General features: G+C 29.9%; 1 protein-coding gene across 1 annotated transcript in view; it reads left to right on the forward strand.

Annotated features, from left to right (window-relative positions):
- The window catches only part of LOC145963778 (uncharacterized), a 53,993-nt gene extending 41,153 nt beyond the window's left edge, over nt 1-12,840 (forward strand). The window contains exons 5-9 of the mRNA XM_083086010.1: nt 7,062-7,178; nt 7,242-7,332; nt 12,258-12,403; nt 12,573-12,705; nt 12,790-12,840. Coding sequence (XP_082942136.1) covers nt 7,062-7,178; nt 7,242-7,332; nt 12,258-12,403; nt 12,573-12,705; nt 12,790-12,840 — 538 coding nt within the window. The remainder of the gene's footprint in view (nt 1-7,061; nt 7,179-7,241; nt 7,333-12,257; nt 12,404-12,572; nt 12,706-12,789) is intronic.
- The last annotated feature ends 1,273 nt before the right edge of the window (nt 12,841-14,113 follow it).

Genomic DNA, 14,113 nt, shown 5'->3' on the forward strand with positions numbered 1-14,113 from the left:
ATTTTATTATTAATAAATATATTTTTTTTTTGGAATTTTAAATTTTAATAAACATAATACATGCATGATTATATATACATATACATATACATATACAGGGTGATTCTAAATAACTTTATGCTTTTGCAAAAACATAATCTTGACCGAATTCTAAGACGATTTTTCCTTTGGCAAAATTTCGTCCGAAGCTTAGTTTTTGAATTATTAAAGGAAGTAGTTAACGTATGACGGGTCGAATACAAGAGGCAGGCAAGGGTGGCGCGATTCACCGTCAGACGCGGGTGCTTACGCGGGGCGCCTGCTGCGATCAGCTGGTCGCTATACACATACAGACACACATGCGAACGCATACATTCTCTCTCTGTCTGTCTGTCTGTCTGTCTGTCTCTCTCTCTCTCATTCGCTCACTCACCTGTAATTTTTTTTTTTTTTTTTTTTACGAGAGAGGGGAAAATGCATTTTATGCATACCCACCGGTCGATCCAGTGAGTTATGTGGGACTCGAGTACCAAGTCGAATTACCAACTCGATACTGCCTACCCACTAAAAACCCCTCTCTTTTCACGAATTTCCTTTGACACACTGTCCCTCTGACTTCCCGAGATCTGTTCTCACATAACGTCAAAAAATAGTTATTATTACCTTGTTCGATGACTTTTGATGTATTGCTGTAATTGCTTGAAGGAGAAATGAATTTTCCGATAGATCGTACGTTCTCAAATTTTACGTAGATATCACGTTGCAAAAGACAAGAAATCCACACTAAATTATTAACTGAAAGTTTTTCTTCTTTCATGAACTGTATTCTTTTATAAACTTTAACGTAATCACATTTATTTACTCACTCGATGAGATGAGAAATTTACTAATGACTCTATCACTGATCACTATTAATCACTGTCGAATAATAACTGTTGGCGATTAAAAATCACTCGAATGAAAGAAACACGCGCGAACACGTTACTACACGACGCGACGACGCGACAATGCGACGATAATTATTCGGCGACTGCAAGCAGTTTTTTGTCATGGTAGGTTGCGGTAGGTTAAGGTACTACTGGCGCTATCGAACGCGAACATGTGTTCGATTGAAGAATGCGGTAAACATAATAAACATTTAACATATTAATATTATTATTATCATGAATGTGTGTGATATCCATACATCGTATGATATCTATTTAAAAATTAATTAGATTAAATAAGTGTTTTTAAAATATTTATTACTTTTACTATTATCTTAAATAAATATTTAATATTAATATTTTATATGATAATAGTAAAAGTAATAAATATTTTAAAAACACTTATTTAATCTAATTAATTTTTAAATAGATATCATACGATGTATGGATATCACACACATTCATGATAATGATAATATTAATATGTTAAATGTTTATTATGTTTACCGCATTCTTCAATCGAACACATGATCGCGTTCGATAGCGCCAGTAGTACCTTAACCTACCGCAACCTACCATGACAAAAAACTGCTTGCAGTCGCCGAGTAATTATCGTCGCATTGTCGCGTCGTCGTGTCGTGTAGTAACGTGTCCGTGCGTGTTTCTTTCATCGAGTGATTTTTAATCGCCAACAGTTATTATTCGACAGTGATTAATAGTGATTAGTGATAGAGTCATTAGTAAATTTCTCGTCTCATCGAGTGAGTAAATAAATGTGATTACGTTAAAGTTTATAAAAGAATACAGTTCATGAAAGAAGAAAAACTTTCAGTTAATAATTTAGTATGGATTTCTTGTCTTTCGCAACGTGATATCTACGTAAAATTTGAGAACGTACGATCTATCGGAAAATTCATTTCTCCTTCAAGCAATTACAGCAATACATCAAAAGTCATCGAACAAGGTAATAATAACTATTTTTTGACGTTATGTGAAAACAGATCTCGGGAAGTCAGAGGGACAGTGTGTTAAAGGAAATTTGTGAAAAGAGAGGGGTTTTTAGTGGGTAGGGAGTACCGAGTTGGTAATTCGACTTGGTACTCGAGTCCCACATAACTCACTGGATCGACCGATGGGTATGTATAAAATGCATTTTCCCCTCTCTCGTAAAAAAAAAAAAAAAAATTTACAGGTGAGTGAGCGAATGAGAGAGAGAGAGAGAGAGAGAGAGAGAGAGAGAGAGAGAGAGAGAGAGAGAGAGAGAGAGAGAGAGAGAGAGAGAGAGAGAGAGACAGACAGACAGACAGACAGACAGACAGAGAGACAATGTATGTGTTCGCATGTGTGTCTGTATGTGTATAGCGATCAGCTGATCGCAGCAGGCGCCCCGCGTAAGCTCCCGCGTCTGACGGTGAATCGCGCCACCCTTGCCTGCCTCTTGTATTCGACCCGTCATACGTTAACTACTTCCTTTAATAATTCAAAAACTAAGCTTCGGACGAAATTTTGCCGAAGGAAAAATCGTCTTAGAATTGATTCAAGAATATGTCATTTCAAGGACACAGGGGTTATTTTGAATCACCCTGTATATATATATATATATATATACAGGGTGAGCCATTTTAATTAACGCACGCAATTATTTCGGAAACAAAGCATTTTAGAGAAAAATGTTTCAGACAAAAGTTTTATGGTTTCGAGGGGGCCATAAGATGGTATCATTGGTTTGACACTGAAGAGTTATTTGAAGGTCACGTGAAGGTCACTTCAATTTTTTTAAATGGTATACCCTATATATTTTTACACACTCTTATAGCTTATCTCGAGAGCTTTCCAAAACACTATAATTAAGTACCTTTTCGTTAAGTACTTTTTGAGTTATGAGGCTTGAAATAATTTCTTAATTTTACATAAACCGTAAAATATCTTGTAAAATATTCATTTTTCGATTATCTTACCTTAATACTTTTACGTACAAAATAATGAGAGGAATCAACTGGTGTAAAGAAAACACATAGTTGTTTCGAAGAAAAAATATGTAATTTGCAATTAACAATTCCATATTTTTTCTTAAAAACAACTATGTGTTTTCTTTACACCAATTGATTCCTCTCATTATTTTGTACATAAAAGTATTAAGATAAGATAATCGAAAAATGAATATTTTACAAGATATTTTACGGTTTATGTAAAATTAAGAAATTATTTCAAGCCTCATAACTCAAAAAGTACTTACGAAAAAGTAACGAAAAGGTACTTAATTATAGTGTTTTGGAAAGCTCTCGAGATAAGCTACAAGAATATGCAATGACAAATAGTAGGTTTCATTTAAGAAATTGAAGGTGACCTTCATGTGACCTTCAAATAACTCTTCAAGGTCAAACCAATGATACCATCTTATGGCCCCCTCGAAACCATAAAACTTTTGTCTGAAACATTTTTCTCTAAAATGCTTTGTTTCCGAAATAATTGCGTGCGTTAATTAAAATGGCTCACCCTGTATATATATATATATATATATATATATATATATATATATATATATACAGGGTGTCCCAAATCACTTTTACACCCCTTTTAAAATGAAAATAAATGGCTTTTATCAAAAATCGCGAACAATTTTAAAAACAATTTTAAAAATATTAAAGATAGTAAATATTAAATTACAGTTTTAAAATGCTAGAGTGTAATGTTAATTGAAAAGATAATAATATTGTATGTACATATGCATATATATATATATATATATATGCATATGTACATACAATATTATTATCTTTTCAATTAACATTACACTCTAGCATTTTTAAACTGTAATTTAATATTTACTATCTTTAATATTTGATATATTTAATAAACATTTAAATTCAAAATATTTTTTCTGATTTCTTAATTTCTATTTGATTTAAATATACAAATTTTAAAATATTTTTAAATTTTAGTTTTATTTTTAACGCAAAACATACACAATATAAACATAACACACAGCAAACAAAACATACAAAATAAAATAAGTAAATGGTAATATTGAAAAATTATGTAGTTATTAGAAAACAATAACAAATAATGCTTTCACAATTAATAATAATATTACAGTTCACAATTATTAATAATATTACAGTTTCAAAGTACGTTTATTCTGGAGGATTGCATATAGTACAAAGAAACATATACTATATCTAAATACGTGGATATGCGCGGTTGAAAAAATGATGACTACGCTTGCGTCACTTTCGTAACCCATACACTTTTTTCCGTTAATGTTATGTGAAAACAACATGTGTTTAATTTCTTTCGGCGTTAAATCGATCGCTTAATCGACAGCTGCCCCTCGACAAAATAATATTAAATTACAGGTGTTCCGTTTTATAGTCATACTCTGTGTTCTTTCGTGTTGCATTTGGTACAATTATGGTACATTTTACAAAAATTAACTTATATTTTGTGGAGCGTAATAATTTATACTAGAAAAGAGGACTTTGGGAATATTTAATCAACCAATTGAATGGTGGGGATAAGCAAATGTCCGTCGACTTCATCTTTGTCAAATGTGTTCTAGTGCTAGCAGAGAGATGATCAGTATTGAAGATCGGTATTTTAATCTTAACCGAATTTTACTGTTGACTATTAGTTTATGGCCTTATCAGAAGTCAACGCTTACTCGATTTCAATCAATCTGTTTCTTTAGCATTGAAGCAATCCTTATTGTATCTCAAGTATGTATTAAAATATTTTAATTATAATATGCATTATATGAATTCTAAAATCTAATTTTGTGTATGTGTGTGTGTGTGAGTGTGTGTTTGCGTGTATATGTGAGCTACTTTTTTTCTATCTGGCAAAATTTCTCAATCTATTTATTTAAAAAAGATATCAATTGAAATATAAGCAATTGAATATCGGAGATACTTCTGAAACTCCGAAGAAGCGCAATTAAATAATATAAAGTATTATTCTTTATTTATATATTCATAAATATATTTAGATTTTATCTTATTCTAAATTTATAATCTATAAAATAAAGATATTTAATAATATTTATAAATGTTTATTAATATAATCTAATAAAACTTGTATATGAGTGGTAATATGTAAAGATTTCTGCTAATAAAAAATGGGTCGAAAATTATGATTATTTATAAGAATATATTTCATCCTAAGTATATTATTTAATATATTATATATATCTAAATATAATATATTCTAATGTTGTAAGTATATTATCTTATCGTCTTTTTGATAATTTCTTACTTTTACGTTCAACTTGCATTGAATATTTTATTATAAAAAAATAAAATTGTATATTTATAATGTATTATATCTCAGACTATATATAATAATATAAATAAACAAATATATTTATTAATACCATGTTGTAATAATATAAATATAATTATATCACTAATACGATATATTTGTCTCTCTCTTACAAAAAATTATTTATTTAAAAAATCATTATATAAAATTAATTTATTATATTGCCATGAGATAAGTTAACTATAACAACATAGAATTTATAATTTATTAATCAAGAATAAAGATACTTGTTATATAAATTATTTTGAAGAAAATTATTATTTACAGCTTATAATATTTCTAACTTCAAAGTTTACTATTGACATTGTCATTAAGATTCTATCTCTCGCATTTGCTTGCATTAGTTTCACACTAACATACAACTCGTTTTACATTAATGACGAAACAGTAAGTCAAATATCTATTATATCGTAATGTAGGTTCATATAATAAATAAACATTTATTTTAAAACTTCGTAGTAGTCTTTATGATACTTTACAAAAAGATAAATAGAATAAAAGCTTGTTACAAATAATATAGGTAATATATTTAATGATACAACTCCAGTTTATCTATGATGATATAAAGGACAACAATGAATTCATGATCATTGAAAAATATGGAAACAATGCGAAATATTATACGATTATTTTAATAAGTGAGAAAATGTCTCTTTAATTACGTTTCATAGTTCATTTTTCAATTTCATTAATGAGCCAAGTTTATTACAAAAGCCTTTACATAAAATAAAAACTATTTTGAATCATGTAAAGTGTTATATAGCGCTTAAGTTAAAGTGCACGAGTTTTTATTGCTATAATATTAACATATTACTTGTTTATATTATTATTTAGTGTTTTTCTTTTTCATCGTATCCGTTCATATATCTGTCCCAATCTGGTCGGATTTTTTCGACGTTATTTTATCAACAGACAAGTTTCGACAGCATGATATGCAGATTACGACTAATTTTGTAAAACAAGAACAATATTCCCGGCTATATTTACGGCAACTGCATATAAATGTTGCTATCTACGTAGGAATTGCTGCAGTAATAGCAACCGGGACAATGCTCATTACATATTTTCAACATTTTTGCGGAATGTTTAGAATTGCTAAGTAAAGTATTAATACAAAATTAATTAAAATATTAAGGTTAAAAATAATTATATTTTGTTTTTGTGCAATTTTGAAATAGCTATTTATATTGGATTATCGAAATAATCTATCAAATATGCGGAAAGATGAATTAATTATCTCATTAAATAAGTGACTCACACTTTATATACAAGATATCCAAAATCTATGAAATTGTTATTAAAATTACTTGGATTGTTTAATCAACTTAATTGTTCTCTTGAATCATTAGGAAAATAATGATTTTCAAGGATGAAGATATTGATATATGTTTAACAGGATATAAGTAAATAATATTATCTTAATTCTGCTATTAAAATGATTGAAAATTTGAAATAAACTTTATTCCGTATTTGAAACTACACATTATTTCAAACACAATTAAATAGTTACATTAATAATAATTTCTTTTAAATTCCATAAAGTTTTAATAGAAAAACGACTCTGAAATACGAAAAACATCGCAAAAACTTATATAAATATTATTAAAGACATTAAAATACGATTTATTTTATAAAGCGCTTCAAATTGTATGAAGCATTACTTAAACAAGAGTATAACAATATAAAATATCCTTAATAATCTAAAAAATATACAAATGCTGATTTACTTATATTAGACTTTATATAATATTATGAACGTTGCAGTCTTTGACTGCATATTATATGAATTAAGATTAAAATCATTCTATCTCAAAGCTAATTTTGTAAATTTATTCATAGTTACCGTATCCAGAACGCAATGCAGAATTATATATCGCAAGATATTAATTTACAAAAAGAGAGTTTGATTCACAAGGATATAATTTATGCTATAGATATTCATCGTAAGGCTATGAAGTTGGTATCTATTCCAGAATATATATATAGTATGCGTAATAATATATTTTCTTATATTTAAAGATTCTCAGATTATTTAATATCTAAATTTGAGATGTCATTCTTGTTATTAATAATATTCGGAGTGATCACTTTGAGTTTTAATATTTTTCAAGTAAGTTTTATGTTTTTATCAAAATGTGTTTATCAAAATAAATTAAACAAATTTTACATTAGACACATGACGTTGCGCGCGTATCATTTGCCTTTAAAGTATTAAATATAATATAAATAAAATAAAACCACAATTAATTTAAAAAAACTGTTAACCATCGCGGTGATGGTACAAATATAAGCACAACAAATCGAGATAACCAATCAGCATCACGAAGAAAGAGGCAACAATGTCAATAATATGCCTTTTTTTAGAGACGGATTTTGTAATATGTTGTCTTATACTAAATGTACTTAATCGTCTTCTTGCCGATATTTTTATTCTAACGATACGTAATATAACATTCTAATAATATAATTAATATAATTCTATAATAATAAAAAGAAGGCTATTTTAGACCAAGCAGAGCGCAGGTGGTAATGCGTGAAAAAAAATTTTTTTTTTCCAATAATTCTTTATAAATTCAATAATTTTTACAAACGTTTCGGTTCCTTCCGGACCCTCCTCAGTGTGACACAATAATATTCATATCAGATATAAAAGAGATACAAAAATAAATAAATGAAGATTACTGTACAGGTCGAAGGATAAAATTGTAAAAATAAACACAATCAAACAAAAGAAATAACGTTAAGAATTTAAAATAAAAGCAGGATAAAACGCAAAAACCGCGGCGCAATACAATATCCATTGCTTTCAAAAACGCTACAATGTTATCTAACAATCCTCACCGTCCCACGCAACTTACAACCGTCCACCTTTAAAAATCATTGATGTCATTGTTCCCATGAAAACGTTGGCCACCAAACTCACACTCAAACACACCCAATCGAAATTTATCCAACCTGACGTTTTTCCCAAAGAACACACGTTAGAGAAAAGGATCCCGTGCAGTCAATGCTCAAGCGACATGGCAAACCATTGGTAAAAAAATCTGTAAAGGGCGGGGTGGATGATAATTTTATTAAAAAGACACAATCAAGAAATTGAAACTGAGAGTTGAAAATGGAATTAAACCATGAAAATATTATAATTTCGAGTAAATTAATTTATAGAAAACTAACAACGGAAAACGGAAAAGGAATTGATGAAGTTATTACATCGATGTAGTAACTCAAAGTCGTTTAGCGAAAAGGCTTAGCGTTATTACATCGACGTAAAAAGGACGTGTAAACGGCCGCAGTGTAACGATGACAATAATACCAACCGATAAATTAAACATCTTAACTCTCTCTTGTTTGCAAATTTAGTATCACTTCATTGGTATCATTTCTTGGACTCACTTCACTCGAAAGTTATTAAGTTATTATAGCTTGGTGGGGATAGGATAAGCTTGAACGTATAAACACAACTCACTTTAAATAGGAGTTATAACATCAGCGTTATTAAATCGATGTTAGAAGCCGTGTAAACGTAGTCATAGACTCCAAGATAACAACCGACTGTTAGGAGACACAGAAATATAACAAAAACGGGGAGAGCCACAGGAGCGTAACTTTAAAGGGAGTTAAACCTTGATACCGAAAGGGGTGCTTCGACGTACACTTCCTTAAAATGGAATAGTAGGCATAACTGCTAAGGAGCTCTGTATCCTCCTGTCTATTTAACCCTTTCACTTGCTGTATATGAACCATCTCCGAAACCATCCTCCTCTTAAACATCGGCTCTTTATCCAAGACTCGTACGTTCTCCCAATCAAATTCATGTCCTTCTAATCGATGCTCAGAAATTGCAGTTAACGACGAAGAAGGTCTATTTATGTTAAGGCGATGCTCCTTAATTCTCGTCATGAGTTGCCTGCTGGTTTGCCCCACATATGACGCATCACATTCCTTGCAATTAATTTTGTAAACTACGTTACTGCAATTGTAAATAGGTATGGGATCCTTGTGTTTTTTAATGATTTTATTTAATTTATTTGGGATTACGTACGCCATTGATTTATTTGCCGATCTTGCCACAGGAGAGAACCTGTCCGTAATATTTCTTATATAAGGCATTGTAAAAAAAAGAAGACGGACAAGAACCCGTTAGTGATGGATTCTTTGACCCATTGGAATGTATGAGAAATTTTAATCTGTAACGGATATTCAAGAAGATGAAATCCAACGGGTAATCATTGTTAAGAAGTAATTCAATGATTCTTCTAAGATTTTTTTGTAAAAATGTGGGATGGGACAGCCTAAAAATCCTGTCCAACAACCCAAAAACAATACCTCTTTTATGGCTCATGGGATGCTGTGACAAGAAATTCATAAATCTGCCCGAGAAAGTCGGCTTTGTGTACCAATCAAACTCCAAGATTCCCTCATTCACCTCAATTGAAACATCAAGAAAATTGACGTGATTGTTTCTGCTAGTTTCAATAGTGAACTGCAACCTATGGTGGAAAAAGTTAAAGATGTCTAATATATTTGTATGGAAAGATGGAGGAGCTGCAAGCAGAATATCATCCACATATCTAACATAGAAAGGAATCGAGATCGGTATTCTAGAGATGGCTCTCTCCTCAATATCTTGGAGCACTATGTCTGCCAAAATAGGGGATAGTGGGGAACCCATTGGTGTGCCAAAAGTCTGCCTGTAAATCTTCCCATTAAATTTAAAAAAATTCGAATTGAGCACAAGACGTACGCCAGCAATGAATTCCGTATAAGGAATGTCAGTAGTTTGGCTAATGAAATGCCATCTCTTCCCGATGCCCCCAATGGCCAGTTCCAAAGGAACGTTGATAAACAGCGAGACCACATCTAATGAAAAAATATTATGCTGTGTGTCTAAATGCTGCCCCTGTAATTTTTTGACTAATTCAAAACTGTTCTCGATGTGACTCTTAGCCTTTGGAATGCCATTGTGTATGATGTCATGTAAAAACGAAGCGAATGCATACAAAGGGCTATTTACCGATGAAACAATGACACGTAATGGGACAGCTTTTTTATGGATCTTAGGCAAACCATACGCATGGGGAAGGATCCCGTCGCTAAGAAATAAAGATTTCTTTTTTGCAGGAGAAATGTAATTCCGCTTTAACCATCTCGACAACAAAGAACGCAAATCAACCGTGATCTTTTTCACAGGATCTTTATTAACTATTAAATACGTATCATTATCATTCAGAATATCCTCCATTTTATTCAAATAATCATTCTTATTTAAGACAACTGTCACACTTCCTTTATCGGCTTTGGTGATAACCAAATCCGGATGTAATTTTAAAAAATTTTTCGTATGTTTCAACGCCTTGACAATTGTAGATTCAATGTGCGAAGTAGAAGGAGAAGAAAATAAAAATTTCTCAAAAATAGGAAGAGAATGGTTTTTAGCAACAACCGGATCTACTTGAAAATATTTTTTTCCATGTGTTTGATCATCTCATACACATGCTGATTTTTATTCGTGGTTATAGGTAGACCGAAATTCTCACTCAATTGTAACAGCCCCTGTATTATCAGGGACTTTTATCGAAGACAAGTTCAAAAACCATTCCCTCTTAGGAGTCACAACGGAAGGATTACAAGGTTGGGAAAAGGAAGAAGGATTCAAAAAGATGGGATAGGATGAATGTCCAGGCAATTCGGAAATAGGACACAGGGAATAAACGGGAGGTTTTGCAGGAACACTTAGAATGTGGGAAGACATTGATCTTAATTTACTGGTGTAACTAATATTATGTGTGTTTGAGTGTGAGTTTGGTGGCCAACGTTTTCGTGGGAACAATGACATCAATGATTTTTAAAGGCGGACGGTTGTAAGTTGCGCGGGACGGTGAGGATTGTTAGGTAACATCGTAGCGTTTTTGGAAGCAATGGATATTGTATTGCGCCCCGATTTTTGCGTTTTATTCTGCTTTTATTTTAAATTCTTAACGTTATTTCTTTTGTTTGACTGTGTTTATTTTTACAATTTTATCCTTCGACCTGTACAGTAATCTTCATTTATTTATTTTTGTATTTCTTTTATATCTGATATGAATATTATTGTGTCACACTGAGGAGGGTCTGAAAGGGACCGAAACATTTGTAAGAATTATTGAATTTATAAAGAATTATTGAAAAAAAAAAATAATTTTGTCACGCATTACCACCTGCGCTCTGCTTGGTCTAAAATAGCCTTCTTTTTGATTATTATTGATTTATCATTTGGACCATTTATAAAATTTGTAATTTGTAATTAAAAATGTTTTTGATCATTTGTTAATATAATTCTATCTAATATAAATCTTTAAATGCAGTTTATCATAGTTTTGGTAATTTTCAGCTATAAGAAAATTTAGTTAACAATTATTAATTTTTAAATAATAATTCGCAATATCATTGCTATAAATAACATAAAAATTTATAAATTTATTTATATTGAGATTTGTATGAATATTAAGATTTCGTTTTACTTATTTTAACTTGTAATCGATTTATTTCTTAAAAATCATAAGTACAGTTAAAAATCTAGTATTATTATATACAGGGTGTCCCAACCAATGGCACCATCTTATGTCCCCCTTCAAGCCATATAACTAATGTCTGAAATATTTTTCGATTTAATGCAGTGTTTCTAAGATATTTGAGTGGATCCTTTAAAATGGGACACCCTGTATATTTAATAGGTTTTGTAATGTTTCGAAATTTAATCTTATAAATATACCTGTATATTTATAAGATTAATAAAAAAGAATATTATGAAAGTAAAATCTGCATAAATACAATATGTAATGCGATGGAAATAAAATCTACATATAAGTCGAATAAAGATGACTAATAAATAGATTATTAATTTATAAAAAACGAATTTAATAATGATTTAATATTTAATTATGATTTAAAATATAACAGATTATTTAATTACTATTAAAAAATGTTTTTAACTCTTTTATAATCTTTTTATAAACTTACACATTATAACATTGAAATTCGTAATGTGTATATTAGGTGTTCCAGGTTGCATCATCAGTATATAACTTCGAACAATTTTTATTACCTATTTACATTGTAGTTGTTTGTATATTATACATGTTTTTGTCTAACTTTGTCGGACAAGAAATTATAGATCATAATAATGACGTATATGCCGCAGCGTAAGAAATATCTTCAGATTACATAATTTTATCATTTTTTTATATATGTATATAAATGTTAATAAAAAAAATGTAAATTCAAAAAGTGCACAAAATGAATATATATCTCATTAGATCTTTCCACTTTTCTTAAAGTTTTATTGATTCATTATATTTTCACATATAATAGATATAATGTCTGCTGGTATACAGCTCCTCTACATATACAAAAGCTAATACTATTTCTGTTGCAAAGAGGTAACAAAGCTTTTGGTCTAAGCATCGGTGGATTGTTTACAGCATCTTTAGAATGCTTTGCCACGGTACGAAACATTTCATATGTATCATAATATGTCACGTATTAAGTAATATATCACAGAAAGAAATAAATGCATATTTTCTTACAGCTGATAAAGACATCTGTATCTTACTTTACTGTTATGTATTCAGTCCGATAATAACAACAAAAAATATATATAATTAATATCCAGTGGTGTAAAAAATAATATACTTTATGGTCAAACAAATAGAATATAACAAATAAGAATTTACAAATTTAATATCAACAAAATGAAAATTTATAATAGCAATATTTTCATAAATGAAAAAATTAATTAATTTAATGATTAGTCGTATTTGAAATCCTCACTAATTCACGTTTATGAAATATGTATTAAGAGAAAGTACATTAGAGTAACTCTCTTCCTCACTCACATCAACAATTTTAAAAATCAAACGCAATATGATCTTTTATATTTTGTTAATAATTTCACAGATCAAGAAAAATTTTCTGAGAGACAATATTATTTTAAGCTTTTTTAAATTTATAATTTATTTTTTTTAATATTAAAATGTATATATACCTATATCGTACGGTCCGGAAAAGCGCGATCACAATATATACAGGGTGTTGGAAAAGTCTGGAAACGGTCAAATATCTCGAAAACGATCAACTATAATGAAAAATATATAAGGAACAAAGTTGTAGGACTAAATAAAATGTATCTAATGATGATAAGAATTTGACCTTGGATGAAGTACTCAAGGTCATATGAAGGTTAAGTTGATTTTTTAAATGGAACTCCCAATTTTTATCCCGAATAATACGTTTTACAGAAAAATGTTCCAGACAAAAGTTGTATGGTTTCGAGGGGGCCATAAGATGGTACCATTGGTTTGACCTTGAAGAGTCATTTGAAGGTCACGTGAAGGTCACTTCAATTTTTTTAAACGGAACACCCTATATATTTTTGCACATTCCTGTAGCTCATCTCGAGAGCTTTCCAAAACACTATAATTAAGTTAGTTTTCATTAAGTACTTTCCGAGTTATGAGGCTTGAAATAATTTCTAAAACACATAATTGTTTCGAAAAAAAAATGTAATTGTTAATTGCAAATTACATTTTTTCTTTCGAAACAATTGTTTTCTTTACACCAATTGATTCCTCTCATTATTTTGTACATAAAATTATTAAGGTAAGATAATCGAAAAATGAATATTTTACAAGATATTTTACGGTTTATGTAAAATTAAGAAATTATTTCAAGCCTCATAACTCGGAAAGTACTTAATGAAAAATACTTTGTCATAAGTGTTTTGGAAAGCTCTCGAGATGACCTACAAGAATGTGCAAAAATATATAGGGTGTTCCATTTAAAAGAATTGAAGTGACCTTCACGTGACCTTCAAATGACTCTTCAAGGTCAAACCAATGATACCATCTTATGGC

This window comes from Camponotus vicinus, unplaced genomic scaffold (assembly GCF_025532165.1).
Source record: "Camponotus vicinus isolate PSW18456_S1 unplaced genomic scaffold, iyCamVici1.0 SCAF_13, whole genome shotgun sequence".
Classification (NCBI taxonomy): domain Eukaryota; kingdom Metazoa; phylum Arthropoda; class Insecta; order Hymenoptera; family Formicidae; genus Camponotus; species Camponotus vicinus.